Below are 25,750 nucleotides of genomic sequence, written 5' to 3' on the forward strand. Positions count from 1 at the left end.
AAACTTGAATGTGACTCGATGAATGCATTGACTCAACACTAAGGTGGAAGATGCCTGCCAACTATTGACAACGATTCCAATTCTTTGATTCTCATGAAGTGTGTAATTGGTCACACATGTTTCTCATGGAGAGGTGAATCTCTTGATAATGTGCTAATCGCGATGGAAAGCTAATTTTTGTCACAATTATGATCGTCATGTCGATCCCCTTTTTGCAATCTCTTATGTGGCTCACAGAACTATCGCTTGAGTACTGCCAAGGCATAGTGGTCTGAATAATCATTCCTGGGGTAGAGGGTTCAAAATCCCCTCAAAAATAGGGAGCAGAGTGTTATGGATTCTGAGCTTCTGGAAACTGAGCTCTTCTTTGGGGAGGGAGAAAGCAGTTCTTGAATACTTAATGCATCACTATCAGATTTGTGATTAAAACCAAGCTGGCTCACAGATCGTCTTCAGTGAATGGTGACCTCCCTGTCGTGCCTGTGATATCACATGGATACGGATGACGTGAATTTCTTAGGACAATTCAAGGTGGTGCTCAGATGCCATGTGGAGTAAAAATGGTAATGCTTTGGACGTCAAAGACGTCAGGAATAGCTCGTTCCGAAATGAACCTTACAGAAGCAATCTGAAGAATGCGTTTTTGGCAGGAGATGAAGTGTATCGAGGAGAAGCAGGAATTGCACCAAAGAAATCGAGAACTCCAGGATAAGGTGAGAATGAGTACAGGTGAGAGATGACAAAATCGATTTGACTGTTTGCCTTTTTATAAGCCGCACATATCCATAGTATCACCAAAAATAAAATACAACTTCCATCAAATCGATAAACACATAGAGGTTACTATTTGCAAGAATCTGTGACATGGTTGATATTCCCATGGACAACGGAATACTGGCCTCAATGAAGGATTCTGTTGGACAAGATATCTGAGTCCGTTTACCGCCGTGGGGAATGAGGTGCATCGACTGACATTTCAAGCTTTCGCCCTTCGTCGGAGTCAAATATATTCGATCAGTTGATCAAATCCGTTTCCATCCTTTCGGGCGTTGTGTGCAGATTTGGCGGACGGAGGGTGAAAGCGCACGGGTGTGGAGAGAGCTGCAGGACGTCCGTGAGCAGAACGAGCTTTTGGAATTTCGCATCCTGGAGTTAGAGGTCCGTATCGGAGTATTTGATTCAAGGGAGGTTTGCCTTATGGTTTTGGTTGGTCATTTGCTCTGGTCTTTTGCACTAAATTTAAACATTAACGATTTTTCGTTTCCAATGTGTTTTCTGTCTCTTTTTGTCGATTTGCTTTCCTTTTGTAAAGCTACTAGTGTCGACGCTTTGGTCAAATTCAAAATCTCCCCATTTTGTTTGGCAAATTATCCCTCAATCTGCAGCCCACCGATCAGTGATCAGAGCAGTATTTCAAGGTGGATGAGAACCTCACAGTTTGTGCATCCCCCTAGCTGTACAACTAACCACTGATCCACGATCCACGAATACAAACATTCGTCAAAGGGCAGACAATGAAAGTGTCTGGCGGTGTATTCTTCTCTTTTCCAGGAGCGTGAGCGAACTTCACCTACCCTCATCCTTGCACCATTGCCTTGTCCACAAGGAGGGGGTCCATTACAGAAATTCTGTATTGCTGAAGGAATGACGGTAAGATCATCACAGTGAAATGTCAAACTCCACCGACAAGGGATTTGTAAGCGAATCACCAACACGAATGTACTGAAGATTCTGAACTTCACTGTCTTGATATCTTCATTTTCTAAATGCATATTCGACACCACCCCATGATGTCATGAAGCCAAACGTATCGATGGTACTTGCACCACTGCAACGATGCCTATTCAAAAGTTTATACGACTGAGATACTATCATCCCAGACGTGCCAGCGTTTATTTTAATTTTTAATTAATAAAGTTTGTATCGTTAGTAAATATTGTTTTTTGTAATTGTATTTTCGATATTAGAGAAAAATAAGACAAGTTGCCTTTTCTTGGAGTATTGTATCTCTTTGGTTGAGCCCAAAGAACGTCCTTCACAGTTCAACATGTGTGTCCCAACGTCGTTCCATTGCTAATGCAACTCGTCGATCCTTTTAGGAAGTTTCTATTCCTGAGCTGCTGAAAACATTGGACATTTTGGGAGATAATGGAGTAAGTACTCTTACTTTTATCCTGCGAATTCGTTTTGGATTTTCCGTGTATGTCTTCACTAACATTGTGTTTCTTATTGCCTTCTTTTAGAACCTTTCAAACAATGAACAAGTAACTGTCATCCATGCCAGAGTCATTCTCACTCTGGCAGAAAAGGTAAGATCACGTACGTCATCACTTATCGGGACAAAAGACGTTTCAGACAACAAAGACACAAAACGCTTTCGAATTTCGTACAGCATTATTTTTTTTTCTTTAAATCAAATCCCTCTTGTTTGTTTCATGATGTTTCTTCTTGGGTAGCGCGGCCCGTTTCACCAGTTGCTTCCAGTAACCTTTTCCGCACCGAGCCGTGCTTTGAGACATTCCCAGAGCACCGCATGGTAACCCGGTTTCCTGGAGACGAGGCACACCACTGGGCATCCTATAATGAGGCCCAAGGTACTCCCAGATGACGGGATTAGTAGTGCTCAGACGGGCCTTTCAGATAGAGTAGAGTCCTGCTGGAAGGAAAACTCCTTATAGTGACTCTTGTTATCACAAAGAAGACGATTTGTGTTCCACTGATAGGCCAGATCTACATCGGGACCGGAACCAAAATAAAATCGACTTGTTCTTGTCAAGCACCCAACCTGTTCACCAAGTTTCGTCCGAATCCATTCATAACTTTTTCAGATATCCTGCTCACGCACAGACAAACAAACAGGGGTGAAAAATTAACCTCCGTCCACCTTCAGTGGCTGATGTAATGACTCATTCCACCTTGATGTCATGAACAGTGAGATGTTTATGAGGGGGCAAGAGCCCCCCCCCCCCCCGATGTAGTGAATCTTTAATACAACGACCAGTCTGCGGAATATTTCCATTTGTTACACCAAGACTGTATCTTTGTTTTTTAGATCCCCCTGGAGAATCTCGAAGTCTTACTCACGTTGTTGTTCTTGTGGACTTTTTTGTTTCACAGCCTACAGTTTTCATCGAAACTTCCTGAAACTTGGAATATATATATATATATATATATATATATATATATATATATATATATATATATATATATATATATATATATATGTACAAATTCCCTGCGCAGACAGTAACGATCTCCGATTTTGAAAAATCCTCCGAGAAAAAAAGTTATGATGTCAAAATATCTCCTCGAATGGAAATCGCCTAAAAAATTATCTCCGAAACTAGGCAAGGTGTTTGAATTCTGTTTGCGGGAATCAAACAGGGCATGAACATAGATGAATTACCGCACATATGATACATCACTATGACGTCATATCAATTTTTATAATGTCATTCCTATTTTTTGACTTTTTTGTTTCACAACCCAGAGTTTTCATCGGATCTTCGTGAAACTTGCCATGTATATGCAGAAAGCCCACGCGCAGGCAGTAACCATCTCCGATTTTGGAAATTCTTCGTAGAAAAAAAGTTGACGTCATAATATCGCCGCTAATGGAAATCGCCTATACCATTATCTCCGAAACTAGGCAAGCCGTTTGAATTTTGTTTGTGGGAATCAAGCCGGGCATTAGCACAGATAATTTATCACAATCCTGATACATCACGATGACGTCATATACGTTTTTATGACGTCATCATTAAGAGGACGAGGATCTTAGCTCATTCGAGCTTGTGGGCCATTCTACGACTCTGTGACACCATTTGTGCCCATCCCAAGTTGCCCTGAGGGAGTTTGAGAGCCAGGCATGAAGTATTAACTGGTGTCACATGTAAAACAGACCAGGTCATCCGGTTGGATCACCTCCTCACTTAAGACCATTAGTGAGCCAGATGGTTTTTAATGACAAGCTGATGGTATCATGGTAGTTCTCGTAAAACTAGCTTGTTTTTCAGAGGTTAGAATCCAACCCATTTAAAAATTAATTATGCCAAATGTGAACTCGTACCTCTTTGATTTCCCTCGAATACCTTAATTTATGACACCACCGTACCCACAATTCACCATTGCTTACCATCGAATTTACTGAGTTGTTTTGCATTTTTGTTGAACAACAACATGGTTCGCTCAAAATTGTCATCTTCTTGTTATTTGGTTGTTTATTTTTAGTATCACCTCGCACTTCTTCCACACTTTCTTACTCATTAACACCTTTTGAATCCTTGGTGTCCTTTCTCCATTTTTTTTTCACAGTCTTCACCTCTTTCATGCACAATTGTCTGTTTTTTTTTTCTTTGTTCACTTCTCTCTGCCCCCATTCAGTTTTTGAAGCAAATCGAGGGAACAGAAACCGCACTGCAGCAGAAGATGGTTGATCTTGAGAAGGACAAGGTTGGAACGTTCACTTTACCTTTCCTTATTCATTCGCTTTATGTTCACCACCATCTGCGATGGCGTGGCGATCTGTCCAGGTCAGATTCAGGCCTTGAGACATTTGTCAACTTCTGAATGCCCCGAAGCTCTATCTAGAGTACGGGCTTCTCGCCTCCATTGTACTTTTATTGTGCTAATGCATCAAATATTAATCGAGGAAATTAATTTCTTCAGTCTGCTTTAATACGTCATGCATTCATGCTTTGGCTCATATAGTAGTGTGAGATGTGAGAATGAATTCAAAATGCAATCTTCCTGTGCATCCCCGTTAAGAGCAACGTTACCCGTGACTTTGGAACTGGACGTTCTTGAGTTACTCCATATTCGAAAAGCCTCTTTTATTGATTCCGCCTCTAGATTTTTTCCAAACACATCCATAGGTTTATGACTTGCAGAATAAGGAGGGATAGTGTGAGCTTTGAGTGTGTGAAGCACTCCTACTCACAGGTCACAACTCCGTAAAGCAGTCACAAAGAATGGACGAATATTGCTTGTCCATTAGCGAAAACAAAAAAAATACGACTGCACAGGCCTGGCTTGGCTGTTGTAACAATTTCTGTTGCTTCAATACACAGAGGATTTGATCTTTGTGCACAGATATCCAATCTTGTATCAATTCCATCCCAGCGACTGATGAGTACACAATCTTCTGGTGATGTGGTGTAAGTACTGGAAGTCAAGTGATTGTAATGAATGGTTCCAGTTTTTGGGGGAAAATAGAAAGGCAGTCGAAAGGAAGTAGGAATCCATGTTTAGAAATGTTATTTTTGATTAAATCCACACAAAGCTAAAATAATTTTTTTTTAAATGCTGAAAAAAAGATGAATCTATTATCGCATGAGCCTTTGTTTCTTATCTCCTAGGAACTGTTTATAAAACAGAAGGGCTACCTGGAGGAAGAACTTGATTATCGAAAACAAACCCTTGACCAAGCACAGATGGTAGGATTTTCCTGTAATTTCTTAAAATGAATATCTGTTGCAACAACTGCACCATTAGAGTTTCAGTACAGTGGTTCAGTTATTTCTGCTTCAAATACAGTTTTGTCACTTTACGCAGGGAACTGGTCCCAGCATATTGGTGGATTTTAGTACAAGTGTTGTGCACGATACAAAATATATCACAATATGGTCGCACAAGCAAACTTGAATGAAGAATGCCCAATGCCTTTTAAATCTTAACTTAAAAGGGAATTTTAAAAGTGATTGGTCAATGAGCTACTGCAATGTCCTACTTTGGACAAGGGCTCGAATTGTAAAGGCAACATCGATTTAATAGTTGTATTCCTAAGCAAGCCTTTATGCATGCAACTTGACTTGCACAGGCCACAATTGTGGAACAACTTTAATAAACAGCAGATGACAAAGGCCATCATCCTAGAGTTCAACAACAGGCAACACTCTTTCCTGGCGTTCCTATTCATAGCTACTACAGCTACAGCACAGATTCACAGCTGTAAGTGAATGAAAGGAAGCTGTAGGGGAGATTGCAAGGAGGTAAGAGAGAGAGAGAGATGAAAGAAGGTTGAGAGGAGATGCATTAAGTGGAGGGAAGAACAGCACAATGTATGCTGAAAATCATGAAAATGGGTGAGGAGGGGGATAGTGGGACAGGATGGGTCAAAAATTAAATCATTTTGTTCCACCAACGATATAATCCTTAAACTAGGAAATCCTTGTAAGGTCATGAGCATAATCAACATGCATCATTCAATGTATCAAAAAATAAATAAAAATGCAAGCATTGTTATATTTTGACAATCAAATTGGTCCTTTGTTTTAAAAAATGTATAACATTGCTACGAACAATAAGGCCTCCCACTTTGTATCTACACAGGACACGGATAATAATTAGAGAACATAGAGTTTTAGTTGCTCCTTCATAACTCGAGAGTTCAGAGAACACCATACTCATATCTCTCTTCAACCACAGTCTAAAGAAAAAGGACATGAGAAGAGAGCTAAAGCTGAGAGAGCAAGCGGCTAAATGGATTAGTCGAGATGGCGGAATATTTTATCCAAGTGTTGAAAGAATGGTTTTTGAAAGTGCCAAGAAGGCAATTGGTGGTTTACAGTGTTCAAATATATAATTCAATTGAAATAAAATATAACTTTTAGAGGTTGTCGAAAAATAACTTTTTTTCAGAACTTTACCACCATTGATGCAGCGTCTTTCACACCACCTTATTTAACTCATTACCTTAGTTTTGCGTGCCTGTTGTTTGTGTCCTTTATGACATCCCTACAAACAGGAGGTTTCCTGTTTGGAATGATTTTCAATTTTGTCTTACTACTGCCAGACAGGCAGGGAGATGAAACAATTACCTTACTCCTCTCTGCATGCATGATTGGAACCAGATTCCTTACAATTTGCCGAATTCAGAGCCAAAGAACTCCTAAACTGTGGGTTTGTGTTATGATTCATGTTCCGATTTGTGTTCTGCAGTGTTCAAAATATAACATTCAGCTGGAATTTAGTAGTTCCTCGATCATAGACAGACAGAGAGAGAGGAGAGAGAGGAGAGAGGAGAGAGAGCGACAGATTGAACCTTAATTGCTTAACTCTGATTTTTACTTCATGTGTGCATGGTAATGAGTATAAAACACCCAGTCTTGGTTCATTGTGGCATTTGCTAAATAATTCAGTTTACTAAACTACATTAATATAAGGGAAAGAGGTTTGGAAATCCGGAATTTAGGTTTGGTCTTTTTTGGAAAAGGAACTTAAGCTTCTACCCAATAAGGCATACCTTATTCATCATCTATTAAAAGCATGCAAAATGACTGATGTTATACTTTAATACATTTATTGTAGGGTCGGATATTGAACCTAAATGACATATAGAATTCCTATCTCTATTGCAGCCTATTCGGTAAATCATTACTAATCTAAATTAAATGAACGTATCAAAAATGGTAGATGTTAACTTAACATGATGATAACTCGAATTGGCTCTGTTTTTAACGATGTGCAATGCTGGAACAGTTGCAATAATATGACAATTGATGTTTGTTTTCCACTTCAGTTTATAAGTTCCTGATCCACCCCTGAACGTGTGTCTTTGATTTGAAATCGTAAATCTATCTTTTAGTGTTGCCGAACAACTCAAAATGTAAACAACAGCTTTATTTTCCTACTTTTCACATTTTTTCATGAAAAGTACTAAACCTGAAAAATGTTAAATGAAGACCTCATTCTGATGATTACTCATTCTTGATTTACTTGAGTTATTTAGCTGCTTACAGCATGCAAGCACAATCCACTTCAAACTCTTTCACAAACCACTTCATCAAACATACAGGAGAAAGCTTATATTTATGACCAGCAAATACCACCCGTCACTTCGCTGACAAGAATACTGAAGGGGGGGGGGGGAGAGTAGGGTGAGAGAGTAGTGGGAGAGAGAGGGGGGGGGAGAGTGAGTTGGTGGTGGAGGAAAGAGAGAGGAGGAGTGGGGGAGCAAGGAGGGAGGAAGGGTGAGGAGGAGTGAGGCAAGGGAAGGCAGCAAGAGGTGAGAAGAAGCGAAGGCAGACGTGAGGTCGTGTTACCATACATACCGTCTCATCCTTGTTTACGCAAACATACCATACATACTGTCTCATCAAAATGCTTCTGCATAAATAAGTCAAGATGAAAACAAAATAATGTCTGAAATACATTTTCTACCAGTCATACTATAAATACCACCCAGAGACAAACACCACCCGGACACATCCGGAGACAAACACCACCCGGACACATCCGGAGACAAACACCACCCGGACACGTCCGGAGCCAAGCTTTCTGGAGACAAACAACACCTGGACACTTCCGGAGACAAACCCCACCCAGAAATGACCGGAGACAAACAACCCCCCCCCACCCGGACACGTCCGCAGACAAACCCCATCCAGAGACAAACCCCTCCCGGACACATCTGGAAACAGACCTCGCTGGGAAAATAATCCTGTCCATACACGTCCAGAGACAAACACCTCCCCCCCCCTCCCGTCTTAACATTACCATCACCGAAGTGAGGTGTTGTATTTGCTGTTATTTAATATCGTAGAATACATTTCCTTCTTCAAATTGGAAATCTTGCCTTCATCAAAACCAACTTCATGTATTCCTCATTGAATGCTGGAAGTTGTGAGATTTGCACAATGTTTCTCTCTTGATTTCATGGAGGTCGTTTTATTGTATTTTGTTTTCTTTTCAATCACTAGTTCCATCCATTCCAACTGCTAAAAATGAGGGAGAAGGATTGAACATGAAGTTTTGACAGCTTGGACTTTTGTTAAATGGAAAACATCTCGATGTTTCATCTCTCAAATTCCTTAGTTTGAGTGGCAGATCTTTTGTGATTGTGTGTTGTAATGATATAGCTTTCCATTCTTTCGTATCCCATGTGGCAATTTTGTTTGTTTCTTCAATTCCTTTCTCTTCCCAAATGCAGCGAGTCCTCGAGCTGGAAGCCATCTTGTACATGGTTCTGTGTCAGGGAACCACCGAGGTACCACCTGGCATAGAGCTCGAATTATGGGGAAAGGGTGCCGAAGGGGGACGCGTACGCCAACTCGCACTCTCAGAGTGTGAACGGGAACGGCTGCAAGCCTCGGCAGAGCGTTGGCAGCGAGCGGTCTTGGGAAGGGTGCGGCAGCATGACGCCCAGCTTTTACGACAGCGCAACCAGCTGCTTCAACACACCATGCAGGTAGCAACAAGAAACAACCATTGGGTGAAAAGGAGTTTGTTAATTTCGTGTCAACCTTCTGTTTATTTTTATTTTCCACTCGGAATTATTGTAATTGCGATTAATGAATGTTGTTTCGCAGTTTCTTGTATTCATGCCATGCCACACTCAATGGTAGATTGTGTTGTGTGTGTGTGTGTGTGTGTGTGTGTGTGTGTGTGTGTGTGTGTGCGTGCGTGCGTGCGTGCGTGCGTGCGTGCGTACGTACGTGGTGTTGGCTTAATGGTTTAGGTGGTGGGCTTGGGATCCAACAGTGATCCAAGGGTCCTCAGTTCAAATCCCACCCAGCTCCTCAATAAATACTAGATGGGGTTGACTCTGCCTGTCATCCTTCTGAGGTTGGCAAAAATGAGTGCCAGCTTGCTGGTATCCTGTGTCGGAGTGGCGACCTGTACAGGATTGTAACCAATAGCCAAGGAGACTGCATAGGCAGCACCAACGCTCTGCACAGAGTATGGTCCCAGTGGATTTGAGTTCGATTGTGTGTGTGTGTGTGCCTGTGTGTGTCCAAGGCATAATTTTATTACCATTGAGCTTTAATCATCAAACCTTTATTATGAAAATATGGAGAATACTAATGAATAAATTTTTGTTTGTAAATGCATGCACATTATTTTTGAACACACTTAAATGAATTGTACCAACCACCCAGTATAAAGGCCCTGTCACACCTTGACGTTTTAGCCAGCATATGGCAAGGTATCAAAATGTATGTAAAACGCTGGCGTACGCTGAACTATTGATGGGTTTTTTTTCCAGTTTTGGACGTATTCATAACGAGTTGGACGTATGCATAATGTATTAGTAACGTACACAGAACGTTTCGATAACATATAGATAACTTATATCAACGAATGCTGAGCGTGTTGTCGGCGTTCACAACCTATGCCCAACAATAGTCTAACTTATGCATAGCGCGGCAGCGTATCGCCGACGATCACGTGGCGTAGACTATTAAAAGGCTGCGGCTCGATGATTCAACTCATAACGGCACTAGGCATCGAAGTGTCAAGCCGCTGTCACACCTTGACGTTTTAGCCAGCGTATGCCGACTTATGAAAAATTTGCCGAATACGCTGGCACACATTGAATACGTTATGGGTAAGTTTTGTATACGTTAAGAGCACGCTGAAGCACGCTGAAGCACGCTGGCATACGTCGTAGTACGTCGACAAATTTTCAGCATGTTGAAAATTTTTCGACGTATGCCAGCGTATGACGCACACATTCCACATACACTGGCCATAAGTTGAAGGCATGTTACGCGATCATTGACACACGTCGACACACGTTACTTGTAAGTTACTCATAAGTTGAAACACGTTGAGGTAATGTTTGGCGTACCCGAAACTTATTTCTAACCTATGAGTAAAGTGCTTTGAACCTATGTGTAACGTATCTCCAACGCATATTGACGTATGTAGATGTATTTGACGTCTTCTGGACGACCACAGAACTTGCTGAACGTGTTACTAACTTACAGCTAACGTATAATGGCGTATTGGCAGCGTTTAGGGGAATTGGTATGTACAAATGGGCTTCACAGGAGGAACCCGTCAGGGTTCCAGACTCCATGTATTTTTTTTTGTTGTTTTTTTTCTTCGGCATGACGGTGATGTTGACACTTCGATTTCTAGTGCGGTTATGATTTAAATCGTTGAGCGGCAGCCTATTAATTATATTATATTATATTATAACCACATAGTGGGGAAACTTAGCATAACAATTGTGCATTTTGTGAGGAAAGCACCAAATTTGGCACACTAGTAGCCTATCATATTATGAACAGATTTGGATATTGGGCCATCTAAAATTCAGCCGCTGATGGCTGTGGCAGCCATTTTCCACTGCCATCAAAATTTTTGAGATGGCCCAATATCCAAATCTGTTCATAATATGATAGGCTACTAGTGTGCCAAATTTGGTGCTTTCCTCACAAGATGCACAATCTTTATGCTATATTTAGCTAAGTTGTCCCGCTAACACCAGAAATCGAAGTGTCAACATCACCATCATGCCAAAAAAAAAAAGAAAAAAAAAACATGGATTCTGGAGCACTTGCGCTAAACATTACCTCGACATGTTTCGACTTATGAGTAACTTACAAGTAACGTGTGTCGACGTGTGTCAACGATCGTGTAACATGCCTACAACTTATGGCCAGCATATGCGGAACGTGTGAGTCATATGCTGGCATACGTCGAAAAATTTCAAGCATGTTAAAATTTGTCGACGAGCTCGGCGTACTACGACGTATGCCAGCATACTGCGACGTATGCCAGCGTGCTCTTAACGTATACAAACTTGCCCATAACGTATTCGACGTGTTACTCGTGTGCCAGCGTTTTAGACAAATTTTTCATACGTCAGCATACGCTCGCTAAATCGTCAAGGTGTGACAGGGCCTTAACCTCTGCCAAGAAACTGCTTCTGCAGCATAAATGCTCTTTAAAGAATATGTTACATCAAAGCAAAATTATATGTATATTTACAGAAAACTCAAGTACATACTATGATGGGGAAGGGGGTGGGGGATTAATAGCGAGACTGTGGTAAGTGTAACATGGTCCTTGTGTTTCAGGTACATTAGATTGCCATGCATCAGGGACCCGTCAGAGTGAGCAGTCTTGTAAATTGTGATGCTGAGAAGGCAGCATACGTAATTTATAGACAGGATAGTCAGGGTAATATTGTTTGCGTAAATACCTCTTGTTTGTGGGTGGGGCCAGGTGAGGACTTCCTGAGGAGGCACACAGGGAAAGCACTTGCACACTCCAAAAGGACTGTCGTGATCTGTCTTATTGGCGTATATTAGCCATGGCGGCGCAATGTGCTGTGGAGCCCCAAAAGAAGTAATGGATATATTTTTTTATTAGGACCGCCCTGTGTGTGGGACAGTCTGGAGGTGGATCCCTCTCAGAAGGATGAAAGAACCGACCGGGCAGAAGGCTGAAGAAGAACCACATTGAGAGAAGACAGAGGACATACCAGGACAAACTCATAAAGAAGTCATGGAAAAGGACAGTCATGAGGGCTGAGGCTGGAGATGCATGATCAGAGTTGAAGCGGGCAAAAGCAAAGATCATTGTGCTCTGCTTCTTTCATGCCTTTTCATCGCTGGCTCACTTCATCCCTACCTTCATTAATCCCTGGAATTCTTCATCTCTTGCTCTTCGTCTCTGATGCTCTGTTTTATCGTTGCTTGGAGAGGACAACTCTCCAAAATGTGGACGTTCTTCCCAACCTGCATCATTGCCTTCCACCCCATGTATTACAAAGGGAAGTCCTCACCTGCATTATCCCATTGTTTGTAAAAGTGTGATCTATGACTCCTCGTGTGGGTTGTGTTGTTTAATTCTCATTTATTTCACTGTACATAAGTTGCATATTCCCTTCTTCCTCTTGTATCTGTTGATTTCACATGGTTTGTTCCGAAATGGTCATCCCATTCACATCTTCTCATATGTATAATTACATATATATATATAAATATATATATATATATAAATATACATATATATATATATATATATATATATATATATATATATATATATATATATATACATACATATATATATATATATATATATATATATATATATATATATATATATATATTGTTACAGCTATGGAAATTCGCATTACACCATGAAGGGCCCGTAGGTGAGATATCTCTAAGTACATGTGTAATTAGCCCCAAATCCGTTGTCTAGAGGGATTTATGTGATTCATTTGGGCTGTGACGCTTTGAGATTGCCGTTTTTCTGTTCTATCTTTATTTTGAACCAACCACGTCTCAACCGCCATCACACAACAACCACCTTAACCACCACGCCAGCCATCGTCACCAACGACAACCACGCTCCAACCCTCAGACAACAACAACTCCAACAGCCACGACCTTTACCTTCACAACTCAATCTCGCAAACATCGCATCACCGTCATTCCCAAACGGCACCATAACCATCAAACCACCACCGATAAACCCTCCACCACCCTCACCTCTCTCCTTCTATGGCCATTCCTGCACCACCAGTGAACACTGAGCGTCGGACTGTCTTGGGCTCCTTCAGCGATACGCACCGAGCCGCGAGGCAAATAGCGGCCTTTCCGAGAGAGAATTCGGATCAAGAACGCTACACGCCCACTTCTGATCCGTCCAATTAGCAAGCGCGGAGCAGCTTGGCCTCGCCTCCAGACGCGTCTGTGTGAAATCGATATATGCAAATTCTAGGATCAGGGGAGGTTCACGCCCACTTTTCCTCTGTCCAATGGGCGAGCGTGGCTCTGCCCCCGAGGTCATCCTGTTCCGGATATTCGCATATTGTTTTCTCCTGCCGGCCTTTAAAACGGCGAGCGCAAGGCGAATCGTGGCAGAGTGTGGCAGTAGCAGAGTATGGCAGGAGCAGTGTGTGTCGGCAGGGCAGAGTGTGGCAGTAGCAGTGTGTGTCAGCAGGACAGAGTGAGTCAAGTCATCGGTGTGGCAGAGAGTGGAGTCGGGTGGCGAAGGCATCAAGTTGGGTTCTAGAGTCGGCGGAGAAGAGTTGTGGGAAGAGGCCAAGGAGCTCGGGTCCAAGGCGAGAAGGACGGCGGTCGGCGACGAGGTCGCGGTGTGAGATCGCTCGTCGTGGGACCCAAGCCAGCCAGCCATTCTCCTCCCCCAGGGCATCAACAATTCCCCATTTCCCCTGCGCTGAGATAGCGCAAAAAGGGGGCCCCGTTCCCACTCCACTCCAAACGTTGTGCCAACGAAACCCGCCAAGGAGCACGGAGTCGGGGCACAGCCACGCGGCCACATCTGCGGCTCGTCCGCCAACGCATCACGAGGACGCGGGTAGGACCCACCCGGTCTCGCGGACCTGGCCGCTCCTTCAGGTCACACGCGTATATTGGCCTACAGGCCCATCTGCCCCCTTGTCTATGACGGTGGCTTCTTTCCTTTGCTTTTGAGTAAATGTGTGTTGGCGCCGTCTGTAAAGTAGAACTGTATAAGTGTTGCCGTGTGTACGCGTATTCGGTAGTAATGCGTCATTGTTTCTTTTGTTTTCCTGATATAGGTGCATTTTGACTGTTTGGCTGTATATGTGTGCTTTCCGTGTGTCACGTAATAAATGTGCATTGTGTGAACTGTTTTCCCATTTTGCTTCGTCTTTTCTTTATTGACCCTCCATCCTGCTTCACGTAAAGGGTTCGTAGTGGGCTTAATATGCCCGATAATTAATCGGAACCGTCGAGGCCGATGATAACACCGCTCGGTTATCACTGTAGCATGGAACGGACCGCTTAAGCGGTTCGTCTCCGGAGTCAGTCTGTGGCGTGGAGCGATCGCCCGTTCGACCATTCGCGCAGGTACTTAGGTAGATCGAATTTGGCGAGCGACCCTATCCTGCACGGGTGGGCAATTGGCACGATCGTGGTGAGGTTAAACCCCCACCCATGACTAGCTCCCGGCGTTGGTCCGAGAGGGTCACGACTGAATTGTCCGTTCCGGTGGGCGAGGCAGCTGCCATTCGAGTCGAGCGGCCGATCGCACGCCGGCGGGCGCGAATTCGCAACAATATATATATATATATATATATATATATATATATATATATATATATATATATATATATATATATATATATATATATATATATATATTTTATATATATATACCAATTGTCTGGATGGCAGACAGATGGTTGTTCTTTGTGGATTATGAGGTTTTCTCGTATGAGACATAATCCATGGCGATGTTCATCATAACAGTCAGGAGGTGCATCTGATGTATAAACGACGGATGTGGTCATCACTGGTGAGATATTTATCGGTATGCTGTCCTGATGAGGACAAATTGGTAAGTGGTAAGGCTGAAATGGTAACACCTGCATTGAACCTTGCAGGAGCAATGGTTCCGGGAAAGGGGCTGTGTAATGTTTGTGGGGGTAGATGAAGGGATTTCTTTGGAAATATAGCATTGTATAGAGTTGTTTGGTCCGTGGACGTGTAGGAGACATCTTGATGTAACTAAGCTGGGAGACTGTGAGCTTAAGTGTTGTCACCACATTGGGGGTAGTGCCATGTTAATTAGGTCGGGATGAAGGATAGCTTCCCCAGTATGTAATTGCCCCCCTGTGACTTTCCCTATGTTTTTATAACCAAAACCACGATAACAAGCAAGCAAAATGGGCCGAGGGGCTAGAGGCTCCGCCTTCCTGGGTTTCATAAGAGCAGGCCACGCCCCAGTGGGGAGGTTTGAGGGGCGTGACGAGAGATGAATGAAGAGGAAGAGGGCGTAAGAGGCAGCAGATTAGATAGGACAAAAAGGAAGGTTACGGAGTAGTTACGAAATGACACACGCGGTCTAGAGAGGACATTAGTCAGAGGACACGCAGGATCTCACTTTTGCTCTTGGCACAAAGGAGGCTGCACGATTCTCATGTTCATGCCTCCAAGGGAGAAGTTTGGCCATCCATAAAGGTAGGGTTTAAACCGCCTGGACATGACAATATATGCAGTATATATATGTATAGTTATAATTTCTGTCTGCCTGTCCATTGATAGAATCGGCCCCACCAATGTTAACTCCATCATGTTGCATATTGATGGAATCGTCTTGGCAATTGGAGATGAAATAAAGCATTTTCAAACCTACAGGGTGCCTGGTTTGCACATGCGCAGGCAAAAACACCTACACTACTGCACAAACATGCAGCTTACTTATAATATTAACATTTGATTTTCAACATTATCAACCCCCATTGGACTGAGTCCGAAACTGGGGCTTAAGGATTTGGTCTCGATTTTCATTTCTGTGCATGCCCATGCATGCGTGCATACATGTGTGCATCCGCAACCATCCCTCGGACATGTCTGGATCGATTTTATTCTTACTTGGCCAAACACAATGCATCATGGTATACATATGCCCCTCATTTTTTTTTTTTGAGATTAGATCCAATATGGCCAACTGGCGGCCATTTTAGTTGTAAAAAATCCTGATGTTGAACACATCCTCAACCATTTCTTGGACATGCATTCACAGATGTTGTTTACCTTAGCATTCTGCGAAAGGTTATGTTTTGGCCGGCGTGTATTTATTTATTTATTTATTTATTTGTAATCTTGTGATTCGTATAACTCAAAAAGTATTAAACCAATTGCATGAAATTTGGTGGGATGATTGGTTATTAGCCAGCAAGCATTCGATTAGATTTTGGGATCGTTCGGGTCAAAGGTCAAGGTCAAGTTCACGAAAAGGTCAAAATCGTCTTTTTACGATAACACGGTCAATTTTTATTCAATTTGCATGCAACTATCGCCAAAATGTTCAGAAGTCAACGCCTCATCTTGTGATATGCAATATGACACAATGACGCCCATACTCTTGTTACCGGTTTGGGGTCAAAGGTCAGGGGGGTCACAACCTTGAAAAATATGCGGTTTTTGTCATAACGCAGTCAATTCTTGTCCACTTTACATGAACCCAGCACCAAAATGTTCAGAATTTAATGCCCAATCTTGTGACACAATGACGTCATAACACATGTCACCGGTTGGGGTAAAATGTCGGGGGGGGGTCACGCCCTTGAAAAATATGCGGTTTTTGGCATAACTCAGTCAATTCTTATTCGATTTGCATGAAACCAGCATCAAACGAGATTACCTTCTCTTGTTGAAACGTTGTATTCACCGAGCTTGCGAGTGAAGACTCGCCAAAATGACGTGAGTTGATTGTTGTTTAGTCCGTATCCCCTGAAAGTCGGGGGGGGGGGTCATGACATTATAGATATGTGGTTTGTGTCGTAAGACCATTCATATGAAACCAGTTCCCCACACTCATACCAAGAACAAAAAAAGTAGTGGCGGCAAAGGTATGTGCTCTATGAGTGCCCGTTCTAGTTTAACTTGGCACACAGATAAGGAATTATGACTTACATAAGTATGTCATTTGTTTTCGAGATCAGATCTAAGATGGGTGACTGGTGTCCATTTTGTTACCGAAACGTGTCCCCAACCATTTCTCCGGCATTCATGGTCCCCCTGTGTTCAAACTGGCCACAACCACAGGAGATGATGGAATACACTTGCACCTAACTTTATTTTGTGATCTAATCAAAGATGGCCGACTGATATACTGGTGGCCATTTCAGTTGTAAAAAAAACCCCTGTATCGAACATGTCCGCAACTATTTCTCAGACATGTATGTACCAATATTGTTCAAACTTGACAGACAGATAAGGAATGATGGCGTAAATATGCTCATCATTTTTTTTTCAAGATCAGATCAAAGATGGCCGACTGGTGGCCATTTTATTATTCAAATGTCCCCAACCATTTCTCAGACATGCAGGTCCAATTTTATTCAAACTTGGCACAAGCACAGTACATGACTGCATACACAAGTACCTCCCTTTATTTTTTGATCTGATTAGAGATGCCTGACTGGTAGACTAGCAGCCATTTTAGTTGTACATATATATGGGCTTGCCCTTAACTCCACAGAGCAAAATTACGAAAACAACAGGGGCTATGACATTTTATGTCTTTTTTACTTTTTAAATTTAATAATGAGGAGGCAGTGCAGTATCCAGTAGAACTCCTGAACACCTTGGACGTCCCTGTATTATTCATTCAGTAGATTATTATTCAGTAGAGTAGTCATTATTGTGTCGTCTATTTTGTGTTTGATTTTCCTGCATTGCTCCTTTTATAATAGAGGATCAGAGAACTTGAAGACATATTGGATCGACAAAAAAGAAAAATGAAGGACATCGAAGAAAAGGTAGTGTGTCATTTATTAATCTATTTACGTGCAACATCTGCCATTAAAAAACCTGCTTGGATGCAAATTGTAATTTTGGAATGTCAAACTCATGTTCTCAAAACAGTTACTTACTTGGCATTTTCAATCCATTTGCAACTTGTAAAGAAAATTGTCTCATGAAAACGTTTACTTCTGCCTCGAAAAGTGATGATCCATTCACGTTCGACAAAAGTATTTGGGTTACGAATAATTTTAGTTTGCAAAATGTTCAAAGTAACATGTGATGTCTGTATTGTACAACTTTTAATATTCATGCTATTTCAGTTGTTTACTACATCGTGTATTATGCAGTACAGTAAGCTCTCAAATATCGTGGGTTTTGAGCAATCGTGGGCAACCTATTGTTCCAATTTCGTTATCACAGGATTTCATTTCGACCAGCTGCAGTTTTTGAGCTGAGATTAATCATTGTTTGCGTTGTCCCGTGTGTGAACGATTATCTCCCATTATATTATGAGCCCTGTTGTGTTTTACATGCACCATTTTTAATGAGCTCAAACATAAAGCGATGGCCAACGTTAGTTGTGCCAAAAGGCAGGGAAAGGTTATGATGTTGGGTGAAAAGATCAAGTTTTTCGATCATTGGTTGGCTCAAGGAGAAAATGGGGCATCGAGACAGTCTGCCATTATGGGGTCAATGATTATAGTTATCACCCTCTCCATTGTACTCTTCCTCATTCCTAAACCTTAAATTTTCTTCTAACCTCATTCCCAAACCTTCATTTTCCATTTCCGTATTCAAACACCGATTCTTCAACTTTTAATTTCCGACACCCAGACTCTAATCCCCCATTTTAATGCTTCATTCTCAAACGCACGTTCTCAATCGCAGCTCATGAAACATAGCGAGGTGCCGAAGTTTTTCACATTGACTAGACAGGATTATTCTGGGAGAGGATGCCGTACTTCGCAGCTTCCTGTCCAAGCAGGGAAGATGGGGATTCAAGGTAACGTGATTAAGGATCGTGTTATTGTTACCCCCCCCCCCCCTTCTTCATTGTGGCAATGCTGCAAGGGATTTGTCATAAAGCTGATGTTGCTTTTCCAATCGACTTCCCCACTCACCCTTTCCCGCTCGCCCTCCCCCCATTCCACCCTTCCCCCTCTAACAGCATAATCCCAAGCTAAGTATTGTGGTTTCTGTTTACGGCAGCAGAGTGCAGTGCGAATTCGTAATGTTCTTACCCTGACCCACCTCGCTGTTTTGTAATAAATTTAAAAGGTAAAAGTCTTGTGTTTTATTATTGTGTGTCTTTATTATTTTATCTTGTGTAAATTACATCGTAATTATTTTATTTACATGTTTACTTGTTTCAATGTTAACATGCTTTATATATATTTACATGTTTATTTAAATTGTAATATGTTTATTTCTGGCTGCTGTCAATCTTCCTTAATATTTTCTCAAAGTTTAGGAACCGAACCCCCCTTTTCCCATTGGCTCTTGGTTTCCACAAACACGGTTTTAACTATTGCGGCATTTTCCAGGAACCTAATCCCCGCGATATTGGAGGGTTTACTGTACATCAGGGTACTACGTCGGAAAATGAAAGGGAAAACAAAATTTTCATGGTGTCTCGCTGTTTAAATCCATGATAATCAACATCAGTCATTGTCATGATCAACATTGTAAAGATCAAGTCATTGGAATGGATATTGTGCTATTTTATTATCATTATGATGATTCAAATGGTTTTGACAGTTTCAGTAAATTAAAAATGTTCAATCCTAAAGTAAATAAAAGGACGAAACTGCCAACTATTTTGGTACCCTCGAGTACCACATAATGTAACATATATGTTTAGGCCACACATTATAAATGTAATTCTTGAATACACAATATGTTTCTTCAAAAGATAATGAATAGCTTAAAAAAAAAGAATCCAAAACTTTCAAACTTTACACCTCCAAGCTTTTATTCTGTTAAAACCTGCACTGTAGTACGTATTACTTATGCACAATCCATATTCCTTCCTGTCCTTCCTACTTCTCCTTTTTGTTTTAGTTTTTCTTTTTGTTTTTATTTTTTTCCTTAGCATTCATTCTCTGGTCATAAAACTTTTGAAGATCAGGCAAGTTGACATTCACATCCTCTTAACATTTGTTAAATATCGCTTACAAAATGGAACTGTCCTTTGTTAAAATTGTACTCGTATTCAAGTCAACTGCCGAAATTGCTATCTTCTAAGTCAAGAAGTAAAATTAATTTTTCTCTCACCAATGGTGCATGTGTGTAATACAATTGTATTATGTACAATATTTCAGGGTCAAGTGTGAGCCATCTGTTGACCACTGACTACCTCACTTCATATGTGTCGCAAGTAATTGTGCAGCCCCACTACACGAGTGCATTGTTACACAGCACTGAGGAACCATAAGGTTTTTGCTTCGTGAAGATGTCAAACTGTGTGATATTATGAGACAACCAACTGCATAATATGGTAGGAACTGTATTCCATTGGAAAATGTGTATGAACGGAGTGAACGGTTTTAAAAAGGCCGCACGAGTGTATGTGATGAGCAACAGGCTGGGCGCACTGTGATTCCTACCACAGAGGATGGGTTCGTCTCATCTGCCTCATCCATCCTTTTTGAAACCGTTCACACCATTCGTACACATTTGTCCACGACACGATTCATAACTTATTGCATACATTCTCCATCAGTCTACAAAGCCTTTGTCTGTAGCTATTTGGAATACTGCCCTCCGTTAGGGGCTGGCACTCCACTAAAGCTCTCAAACATTAATGGAATCTTTCATGATGAGGCCAAAGCACAAAGTCTGTTGCTTTCACATCCCAGGCAGGTCGGTGGTCTATGTTTTTTTTTTCTCTGACCCCTCCTTACCCCCATCTATTCCAGGATCCATGTGTTCTTCCAGTAACCCTCCTCCTTGTTAAACTTCCAAAATCCAGATTGACTGAACAGCTCGACTCTTTTTTTTTTCCTCACCTCCCTCATCGATGGAACCACCTTCCATAGACCATTTTTCCCACTCTTCCTTCCAGGATTTGAAGCAGGCTGTGCACCACCACATCATATCATCCCCCATCCTGACCCATGATCTTTATTACCCCCATTAATCCTTCCTAACCCAACACTCTTATTGACTGATTTAATCTCTCTCTCTCTCTCTCTCTCTCTCTCTCTCTCTCTCTCTCTCTCTCTCTCTCTCTCTCGCGCTCTCTCTCTCTCTCGCGCTCTCTCTCTCTCTCGCGCTCTCTCTCTCTCTCGCGCTCTCGCTCTCTCTCGCGCTCTCGCTCTCTCTCGCGCTCTCGCTCTCTCTCGCGCTCTCTCGCTCACGCTCTCTCTCTTTTCCCCCACGCTCTCTCTCTCTCTTTCCCCCATGCTCTCTCTCTTTTCCCCCACGCTCTCTCTCTTTTCCCCCACGCTCTATCTCTCTCTTTTCCCCCACGCTCTATCTCTCTCTTTTCCCCCCACTCTCTCTCTCTCTCTCTCTCTCTCTCTCTCTCTCTCTCTCTCTCTCTCTCTCTCTCTCTCTCTCTCTCTCTCTCTCTCTCTCTCTCTCTCTCTCTCTCTTTTCTCTCTCTCTCTCTCTCTCTCTCTCTCTCTCTCTCTCTCTCTCTCTCTCTCTCTCTCTCTCTCTCTCTCTCTCTCTTTTCCCCCACGACCCATTGTTTGTTAATTTTACATTGCTCTTACATGAGCTTTCCTCTTGTAGAGAGGAAAAAAGCAAGCCTGATGAATCCTCAGTGCTCTATCACAGTGCACTCTTGTAGTGGGGCTGCCATCTTTACAGCACGATTGTGAGCACCACACACAGCAAAATCAGGTACTAAACGGTCGACAAATGACTCGCATGTCCCCATATACTATCGCACATCATGTAATTGTATTACCCACACAAACTATTTGTGAGAGCAAAATTCACTTCATTTATTCACTTACCTTCCTAAAAAATAATTGTCATCATGGAATTTGTGGTCATAACAGTCGTTGCAAATCATTTTAGGCGATTTAAAAGAAAAATCCAAAGTGAGACTATGATGTGCGCTATTAAGTACAAGTGATTGTTGTGTGCACGGTGTTGAACGATCTCACATTATGACATGCTTTTTCTTTATTTTGACTTCTAAACAGAACGCTCATGTGATGAGTGGACGTTTTTTTAGTGACATCAAAAGTGTTTGTTTATATGAATACTTTCTGTTCCATTCTCATCTCGTTTTCACCGATTGGTGTGGAAATGTCAGAGGACGATACAACATTGTCAAAACTCTCAAGAATATCCATGGCAGGTTTACTTGAATATGAGTTTAATCTCTGCATGTTTATTGATTTCATAAACAAGTTTACTTGCTGATGAACATTCTGAACCGAGTAAATGTTTCCATTTGACTTTTCCTTTGTTTCCCACAGGGTGAATTTTCAATGTGGAGGACTCTGTGGCTCTTTGGTGCACTACATGTCCTCGAAAAAAGACTTTCCTTCAAAATATATCGACCAAAGCACAAGATAGTAACTGTGTACATACAATTTACTTAACTGTGTATAAAAAATGGCTTTTATATAACACTTATATTTACATACTGTATATAAATATATATATTATATATAATGTGATAAAGCAACCTGACCCAAATGTAACAAAGAAAGTTTGACTTTCTGTATTTTAAGAAGAAAATTACAAAACTGTAAAAAATATATATATAAATTGCCCAAAATGCACAGAATCGACCTGAAACATCTTCCATTTTACATATTTTGCATTTCCAGATCAAAGGTCAAATTGTTTCCCTTTTTGACTTCTTTCCAACGGATTGTCCATGAATTAAGAATACTTTTGGCCTTGCATTTGTTGGATTTTTATTATCATATTAACTGGTGAGTTCATTAAGCTCATCGTAAAATACTGACAACCATCACAGCTAGAGAACCATCATGCAATATTGAAAGGACTCTTTGTGTGGACACAAACCAAGCAACAATCTACAACCTCAGCATGGAATGCAAGTAAGTGTTATGGACAGTTTTGCATCAAGGGAATCGCATGGCAGTCCCAATGAAGAGCAGTCCTCTATCCTTGTGGTTAAATGCAGTGGTTACCAGAAACTCGCAATGATGACAAATGTTGCACTCAGTGAATTGTATATAATAACTCTGGTCCATGACATCAGAATATGAAACAAATGTTCACTATAATGATGATGATGATGGCTCCAAGTTACACGATTACCCGACTGCCCTGTTGGGGGAGCCATAGTTTACACCATTGTTTGAGTACTCCAACTTTGGGGTGTGGCGAACAAAGGCAAAATCTCAGAGCAATGAATTGTAAGAAATAGCTGAACATACTGTATATACTGTATATATATATATATATATATATATATATATATATATATATATATATATATATATATATATATATATATATATATATATATATATATATATATATATATACATACATATCTATACACACATACACACATTTCCTTTTTTGAAGCAATGTTTTTTGCTCTTGTATTTAAAAATTTGTGATTAAAATGTGCATAGGTTTTGTTTTTGTGCATTTGATGTGTTTTAACTATTATAATTTTTTTGTTTGTTTGGGGGGGGGGGGAGGGTGGTGTATCATATACAGTCTACTGTCGTCATGGACATATGTGAAGTTGTGCCTGTGAGTTATCATTATACATGCAGCTCGTAGATTAAAATAAGGTTTGAGAGAATCATATAAAGGTAGACCACTTGCCACCGAGCTGTCTGGTCTTTGATTCTCGACCCGACTATGTACTATCTGATTGGCGTTACACATGCAAGGTGAGACATCAAATGTGTGCCGTCCCACGTATGGACGTTTAAGAGGAATGATCTGCCAGCACTAATTTGTGGATGTTAACGTTCCCACAGTATCTATTGTGAAGAGTATGTAAGTTATCTCCTGCACCATAAACAAATTACAAATTTCTGCCAAAATCATCTTCAGTTAAATTTCATTACTGGCCTGCCGGTTTGTGAAAGAATTCGGCAAATTTACCTCCTGTGGATGACCCCAAGAGAAGTTGGGATTGATTGGGGCTGTTGAAGGAGTAGTAGTAGCAGCAGCAGCAGCAGCAGCAGTCGTAGAAACTAACTGCGAGGAAGGCAATGGCAAACTACTTCGTGTAATCTTTGCTATGAAACGGTTTTGGTGGCACTGACACTGTCATTGGAGTGTGGTAACAAGAGAAAGGTTTTATTTTTATATATTTTTTTAAAGGCAGAGTGACTCCAAAGGATGTGTGAGATAAAGTAGTAAATATAATCCAACTGGATAACTGCATTTGGGCTGAAATTTAAAAATTCACTGTGGATTCAAAAAAGCACCACAAAGAGTACATTTTGTTCGGTGCACTTTAAATTCGTAAAATCACTGATCATTCTGATGTTTGTTTGTCACGATATTTTGGTTTGACTTTTGACGTTTGAAATCTTAAAGTTGGTCGTTTTTATCCCAACAAAGTTCAAATTGAAAGAGATGTGTGCAAGGGTGCATTTTGTAGAACTTGTATGTTTGGGCCATTTTGATCTTCATTACGCACAGTTGGGGAGAATGATGCATTTGTGCCGGTGAATAACGGCCTGTGCTAGACAATTGGGGTGTCTCACCAGCTGAAACATGATGACTCAATAAGGGATTTATAATTCCCAATGTGTATTCCAGCACCTTTGCAGAAAGCCTTGTATTGTCTCCTGTCTCTCCAAAAAGGTCGGAGACAGGGGACATTAAAATGAGCTCCGTCCGACCGACCTGTTAATCTGTTCGTGTACTTTTGTGTCCGTGATATTTCAAAAACCATTTACCAATTTGCTTTCATATTGCAGATATCTATTCCACATGAAATTATCTCAACCTAATTAGATCATGGCGGTGATTGGCTAAATTATGTTGCCATGGCAATCATCTCGGTAACTTGGCTTTTGTGCAGGATATTTCAAAAACCCTTGAAGATTTAGCTTTCATATTACATAGATCTATTGCGAAAGGTGAGGAATCTGGACTATCAGCTCCTTGTTTTACTTCTTATATTGCTGAGGTGGTAATTGTTTGGAACTTTTGTTTGTCAAATGCAGTTTGGATGAATAAGCACTAATCTGAATGTTCATGTGCACTTGGTATAGGAATCTAGGCTCAAACCCCGTATTAATATCGAATCTAAAAGATTCCATTCCAGTCATGTGCTAATTGAAAGACATTTAATTTTTTTTAGAGTTCTTGGAAAATTCTTACAACGATCATTGTTTGAGAATTTTTTTTTTGTGTGAAGCTGGATCGTGAATTCTGAAGAGTTTTATCCTGAATATAACGGAAGAAAAATCTGAATGTGTATGTTGTAGATTTATAATGAAGGAGATTGTGGTTTAATTCGCTCTTACGATGCACGACGTAGCTCAAAAATCTGGGCCAAAAACCTAATTGTCAGGATCTTTCAAATTCCACTTCATATCTATTAGTTTGCAATTGGACACTGGCTTTGACACCAATACAATTTTTTTTATCCCTCCGCATCAAAAGACTACAGATATCGAACAAACAGTTTCAAATGGAGCACCTCGTCACCATTAGAGCATTTTAATTGCATCAGATGTGGCAATAAATACGAATCCTTGCTCCCAGCTTGCCAGCTCGATGGCAGAAGATGCCATTTGTATTTTTGCTTTCTCTATCCCTATTCCGTTGAGAATCCCATGCAGAGTGCATGG

The 25,750-nt window shown here is 41.2% G+C and overlaps 1 protein-coding gene across 7 annotated transcripts in view; it reads left to right on the top strand.

Annotated features, from left to right (window-relative positions):
- LOC147033925 (janus kinase and microtubule-interacting protein 3-like) overlaps window positions 1–23,404 on the top strand; it is a 150,638-nt gene extending 127,234 nt beyond the window's left edge. For 4 of the 7 annotated variants that reach the window (XM_085873225.1, XM_085873216.1, XM_085873236.1 and 1 more), the window contains 11 exons: window positions 651–713; window positions 1,060–1,158; window positions 1,552–1,650; window positions 2,100–2,153; window positions 2,244–2,309; window positions 4,384–4,452; window positions 5,358–5,435; window positions 8,930–9,187; window positions 17,933–17,998; window positions 20,077–20,112; window positions 22,421–23,404. In XM_085873225.1, coding sequence (XP_085729351.1) covers window positions 651–713; window positions 1,060–1,158; window positions 1,552–1,650; window positions 2,100–2,153; window positions 2,244–2,309; window positions 4,384–4,452; window positions 5,358–5,435; window positions 8,930–9,187; window positions 17,933–17,998; window positions 20,077–20,112; window positions 22,421–22,546 — 1,014 coding nt within the window. In that variant the 3' untranslated portion in view covers window positions 22,547–23,404. Of the gene's footprint in view, window positions 1–650; window positions 714–1,059; window positions 1,159–1,551; window positions 1,651–2,099; window positions 2,154–2,243; window positions 2,310–4,383; window positions 4,453–5,357; window positions 5,436–8,929; window positions 9,188–17,932; window positions 17,999–20,045; window positions 20,113–22,420 lie in introns of all 7 variants that reach the window. The other 3 variants (XM_085873266.1, XM_085873246.1, XM_085873256.1) reach the window with 3 other exon arrangements.
- The last annotated feature ends 2,346 nt before the right edge of the window (window positions 23,405–25,750 follow it).

Source organism: Eptatretus burgeri, chromosome 1 (genome assembly GCF_056783735.1).
Source record: "Eptatretus burgeri isolate ZD-2024b chromosome 1, Ebu_testis_v1, whole genome shotgun sequence".
Classification (NCBI taxonomy): Eukaryota; Metazoa; Chordata; class Myxini; order Myxiniformes; family Myxinidae; genus Eptatretus; species Eptatretus burgeri.